Source organism: Hypanus sabinus, chromosome 22 (assembly GCF_030144855.1).
Source record: "Hypanus sabinus isolate sHypSab1 chromosome 22, sHypSab1.hap1, whole genome shotgun sequence".
NCBI classification, from domain to species: Eukaryota; Metazoa; Chordata; class Chondrichthyes; order Myliobatiformes; family Dasyatidae; genus Hypanus; species Hypanus sabinus.
Genome location: NC_082727.1, coordinates 11,500,527 through 11,506,526, shown reverse-complemented (window position 1 = coordinate 11,506,526; position 6,000 = coordinate 11,500,527). Strand labels below are relative to the sequence as shown.

At 42.9% G+C, this 6,000-nt stretch overlaps 1 protein-coding gene across 4 annotated transcripts in view; it reads right to left on the bottom strand.

Moving 5' to 3' along the window:
- Positions 1–3,647: 3,647 nt before the first annotated feature.
- sfxn2 (sideroflexin 2) overlaps positions 3,648–6,000 on the bottom strand; it is a 125,918-nt gene continuing 123,565 nt past the window's right edge. For 3 of the 4 annotated variants that reach the window (XM_059947050.1, XM_059947049.1, XM_059947048.1), the window contains exon 12: positions 3,648–4,478. In XM_059947050.1, coding sequence (XP_059803033.1) covers positions 4,379–4,478 — 100 coding nt within the window. In that variant the 3' untranslated portion in view covers positions 3,648–4,378. The remainder of the gene's footprint in view (positions 4,479–6,000) is intronic. The other variant, XR_009507388.1, reaches the window with a different exon arrangement.

Sequence of the window (6,000 nt, the reverse complement as noted above, 5' to 3'; positions counted from 1 at the left end):
AGCTTATTTTGTTTTGCAACAGTCCCCCATTGCCCTCATAGAAATATTCTATTTTTATCCAGTGACCAGCATAGGCTTGCAAGTTTACTCCTACTAACTGGTCCCCGTGACATTAGCACCATTGAGAGCTTGGCCTTTCAAAGTAGTTAGCATCTACTACAGGCACACAGAATGAAACGAAGAGTACCAGAGCAGTCTCTGAAGATTTTCTCCGTGTCCTGATATCAGCACTGTCCATTCAGTCACTGTTTCCTATTTTACTCTTATTCAGAGATACAGCACAGTAACAGGCCCTTTCAGCCTGACGAGTCTATACTGCCCAAATATACCCATTAGACCAGTTAACTCGCTAATTGGTGTGTCTTTGAAATGTGGTGGCAACATGCTCAGTCACGGAGAGAACATACAAACTCCTTAAAGACAGCGGCAGGAATTGAACTCGAGTCACAGGTGCTGCAATATTATTCTGCTAACCACCATGCTACCGTGACACTCATCGTCCTCTGTTTCCTCCTCTTCCCTCTCCTCAGCCAGTAACCAACTGATCCCACGAGGTCTTGACAGGGTGGCCGAAGAGAGATTATTTCCTCTGGTGGAGGGAACTACCCTCTGGAGGGGGGTGTGCACATTTCAATACGAGCAGCTGACTGCGTAAGGGAAACTCTTTCCTTCTGGAAGTTGCAGAGTCTTCTGAACCCGCTTCCTCACACCAAAGAGCAGCAAAATAACCTCTTAATACTTTTTAAGGCAGAAGTGGATGGATTATTGAAGATCAAGAGGGTCAAAGGTTAGAGGTAAAGGGGGCATGTGGGAGTTTGATCAATGTTTATATTTAATGATAAAGCAGAGTGGAGGGGCTAGGTTGCCCATTCCTACTTAAAATGTGGACAAACACGTGTTTGTAAGAACTAGAGCATTTTTTTCATGAAGCAGCATTATAAATTCTCCTGGCCTGTACTTGCTGGAGTTTAGAAGAACGAGGTGGAGGGTGGGGGGGGGGCAATCTCATTAAAGCCCTCTAAATGTTGAAAAGTATTGATAGATTGGGCATACATACAGAGGATGTTCTCAGTTGTGGGAGTATGTAGGACCAGAGGGCACAAGTTCAGAATAGAAGCACGTTGTCCCTTTAGAACAGAGATGAGGAGGAATTGCTGAGCCAAAGGGGAGTGAATGGGTGGAATTAATTGCCACAAGTGGCTGTGGAGGCCAGGTCATCGGGTGTATTTAACGCACAGGTCGATAGATTCTTGATTAGTAAGTTTGTCAAAGGTTAGAGGGAGAAGGCAAGAGAATGGGGTTGAGAGAGATAATAAATCAGCTGTGATAGATCAGCTTGATGAGGTGAATGGCCTGATTAGGCTCCTTTATCTTAGTCTTTTGTGGCAAAAACAAACAGCACTTAACGTGGAGGGAGAACGAAGCTGGAATTGTGGAAGCAGGGAACTGGTGCAGAGTTCAGCCTGACCGTCCATCCTGCTGTTGGCACCCAGCTCCAGCAGCAACTTGCTTTTTGCTTCGGATTACAGCACCTCCCACCTCTAGTAGCACGGAAAACAGCATCTCAGTATCGTGTCGCCACACAGCACAGTCTGGGCCATCAGCTTCTGTGACTGACGTAGGTTCAAGGGCATTTGTGACTGAAGGGCCGCCTGCGGGCAGATGACGTAGCCGTTGTCTGGTGCATGCAACAGCTCTGAATGCACAGGGTGCCTGCCGTGTACTCATGACAACCGCTGGGCCACCCTTTCCAGCAACTAAATCAGGCACTATCTTAGTTTTAAAGTGGTGCAGAGTAGAAAACTTAGAACTTAAGATATACTTGAGGCATTAATACAAAACCATTTCATCAAAAATAAGGGAAAATAGAGGATAAAAGTAGTAAGCTTTACAGTCCAAGTAAACATTTATCTGTAGGGGTAATAAAAACAGAAAATGCTAGAAACACTCAGCAAGAGGGTCGACATCTGTAGAAACAATTAATGTTTCTGGCCCAAGACGTTTTATTGGAGCATGATGAAATGCTGAACAGAGGACTTGGAAAATGCTGATAAAGTTCTGCTGAGGAGTTCTGCACTGGAGATGCTTGCTGAAGACGGCAGGCATACCGTGTTGGTGTCAGAATGTGTGGCACAACTTACCCAGCACATCCCAGGAACAACAGAAACAACCCATTTCACTGTATGTTTCCATGCACCTATAATAAATAAGTGAACCTGAAAGTGGATCTTTTACAGATGCTGTCTGGACTGAAGAGAGCTTCCAGCATTTTGTATTTTATTTCAAATTTCCACTTCCTGCAGAGATTTATTTCTTCACGGGGTACCTGTATTATGGAGAGCATGTCTTATGAGGATATGCTGTGTGAGCTAGGTCTGTTCTCTTTGGAGCGAAGGGAGATGAGAGGCGTCTTGATACAGGTCTATAAAATGATGAGGCACAGATTGAGTGGAGAGCTAGAGCTTTTTCTTGAGGGCCAAAGTGGCTAATATGAGAGGGCAAAATTTTAAGGTGATTGGAGGAAAGTATAGGGGGCATGTCAGAGGTAAGTTTTTTTTACACAGCAGAGGGGCCTATGCAGACAGGAATACATAGTTTACCACATTGTGTTGAACACCCTGCAAGGGGTGGCAGTAGAGATAAATACATTAGGGGCATTTAAGAGACTCTTAGATAAGTACATGGAGTACTATTTAGGAGGGGTTAGATTATTAGAGTAGGTTAAAAAGTTGGAACAAGTTGGGCGAAGGGCCGGTACTGTGCTGTATTGTTCTATGTTCTGAGCTTTCCATGGAAGTGTAGTGGATCGAGGCCAACGTAGCAGATGGTTGATGAGTGACCTTTGTAGAAGAGGGAAGTGCAGTCACTTGGCTTTGGAGGTTGGAGTCTAGGCAGCTCTGAAGAAAACCAAGAGACTGGTGCATGCTGACTCTGAGAATCAACGTGTAGGTTACAACAAAAGAGTAAACTTGGTCGACTTTGGAGGCAGCAGTGTGAGGAACGGCTGCAGTCAAAGAGGCACGAGTGGATCCAACAGGAGTTGCTGGCAGTGAGGTGGGACAAGGTGGAAAAGAGTTAGGAGAAAGTTGGTGGGTTGGCAGATGCTAGACATGGTTTTCAATGGAAGGTGACTGAACATAAAAGAGTTGAGAAAAGGTGGAGCACCCAGGGTTCTATTGGGCAGTAGAGAAAGCTACTGTACCATACAAGAACTGGCCTCAGCAACCCCACTCCTATCACCGTATATTTAAGTACCCCACTCAATAAAAATATCAAAGAATTATGTATCAATTCCAGTCTTGACTTTGACACAAACAAAATTTCTAAACGTTTCTTTTGAAGTTTAAATCTCTTAACTTCTTCCAGTTCTGTTGATAAGGTACTTCCGCATCATTTGTCACAGATCCACAAAATGTTGTAAGTTTCCAGCATTCTTTGCTTTTAATTCTAATCCAGGGATACTGGAAATGTGAGTCAAATATCTCACATATTCAGTAAATGTACTTCCTGAGGTTCAAAGTTAGATGTTATTTCCTGACTGAGTGTCATCTAACACAGGGAGGCTTGATGTGGACACTGGGTAAACAAGTCTTCCCATTCATCGCAACTGAAATTCCATTTTCATGCACTTAAAATTCACAAAAGAATACTTTTCTTTAATTTAATGAGAGTTGGATAACTGTACCTAGCCCACCCCTTTTCCATCTCCCTGCAGTGTCTAAAAACAAAGTTACAGTCCTCCTTTCAACTTTGAATTGGGAAAAAGCCAGTAGGCAGATTTTCATTTCCAAGAAGTGAATATGTACACTTCTGCATATACAAGTCATAATCTGCCACAGTTCAGTCTGAAGTTCCTCATCTTTCTTGTGCGTGTGAAGTTTTTCCCCTGCCAAGCTATGAAGTTGAAAAACATTAACAGATGGTAAACACATTAGAGTGAGAGACCCAAACACTTCATTGTGATGGGACACTCCGGGACACAGTGGTAGTGAGATACTGTGCATGGCTGTTTTCTAACTGTAAACACAAGACGTTTTGCAGATGTTGGAAACCCAGAGGAACACACATGAACTGCAGGTCCGGCAGCACCTATGGAGAGGAATAGGCAGTTGATGTTTTTGGGCCGAGACCCTTCGTCAGGACTGGAGAGGAAGCCAGAATAAGGTGGTGGGGGAAGGCCAACCTTCCCAGTCCGGATGAAGGGTCGTGGCCTGAAACATTGACCGCTTATTCCTCTCCGTAGATGCTGCCTGACCTACTGAGTTCCTCCAGTGTTTTGTGTTTGTTCCTCTGTTTTCTAATTCTCTTTGGTAACATTGATTCTGTCATAAAGTTTAAAGGAGTCCTCAGCTCTTTGTAGGACATCAGCTGCTAAAGTCTACAGCCCCTTGTTGAAGTAGACGTATTTCACTTTATCTCCGTACTTGGTGGCTATTGAATCCCTCAGCTCTGGGTCCAATTTAGAAGTTGGCATACAACTGTGGAAAAGTGGAAAAAGAAAATATTTTGAGAAAGCAGCTACAATGGCAAAGTTTCCACCATCCGAGTGGTCTATAAAGTGCACCAGTATTATTGGTTATTCAGCAACAGATCAATATTTCATCCCAAACATAAAGCACTCCTATTGTGTAGCCTCTGAAAGGATTTTTTTCACTCTCATCCCAAGTACAACTCAATTCTCCAGATCCCATTCCTCCCCAGTCCCCAGTACACACTCATCCAAACTCTTCTGCGCACGTACTCATTGGCTCACATACACATTCACTCTCATAAGCCCAATCACCCATTAACATGCATTCCCAATTGCTTCCGCTCCTCCTGCAGCTTGCATCACTTATGTAGACGAACCCACACTCTAACAGTTACCTGTGCATTGTGTTTTATAGGATTTCTTTTTACATTTATTGTGCTCTCTGTGTTTATTGTGTTTTTTAATGCTGCATTGGATCTGGAGTAACAATTATTTTATTCTCCTTTATACTCGTGTACTAAAGATTGACAATGAATGATCTTGAATCTATTCCCAATGTCCTGCAGACTATTCAGACACCTGCTCATGCAAACCCTACAGTTACTCAACCCCATTTTTATTTATTAAGACAACACAGAATCCGCCCTTCCAGCCACACTGCCCAGAAATCCCCTGATTTAATCCAAATCTAATCACAGGCCAGTTTACAATGACCAATTAATCTACCAACCGGTGCATCTTTGGACTATGGGAGGAAACCCATGCGGTCACGGGGAGAACATACAAACTTCTTACAGGCAGCTGTGGGAATTGAATCCAGGTTGCCTGTATTAGACAATAGACAATAGGTGCAGAAGTAGACCATTCGGCCCTTCGAGCCTGCACCACCATTCTGAGATCATGGCTGATCATCTACTATCAATACCCGGTTCCTGCCTTGTCCCCATATCCCTTGATTCCCCTATCCATAAGATACCTATCTAGCTCCTTCTTTTTTTTTGAAAACTTTTTTTTATTGTGTTTTTAAGTGATTACAGAGTAAAGTGGAAAAAAATGTATATAACCCTTCCCCCCCCTCCCCCCTAACTTCCTTATAGGAAAAAAAGAGAAAGAAAGAAAGAAAAAAAAAGAAAGAGTGCCTGGTTGTTGGAAGATCCCCACAGGCTCCATGGAGTTCGTAATAACTTTAGTATATATATTTATTTCTTTCCCCAAGTAACCAATTGTTTCATCTTCAGAGCACCTATATATTTAGTCCTGTCTTTTGTAAATAAGGGCACCAAATTTTCAGAAATGTTTCATATTTATCTCTTAAATTATAAGTGATTTTTTCTAATGGAATACAGCCATAAATTTCTTTCTTCCAACAATCTATACTTAAATATGTATCCGATTTCCAAGTAACTGCAATAGCCTTCTTGAAAGCATCCAGAGAATTGGCCTCCACTACCTTCCGAGGCAGTGCATTCCAGACCCCCACAACTCTCTGGGAGAAGAAGTTTTTCCTTAACTCTGTCCTAAATGACCTA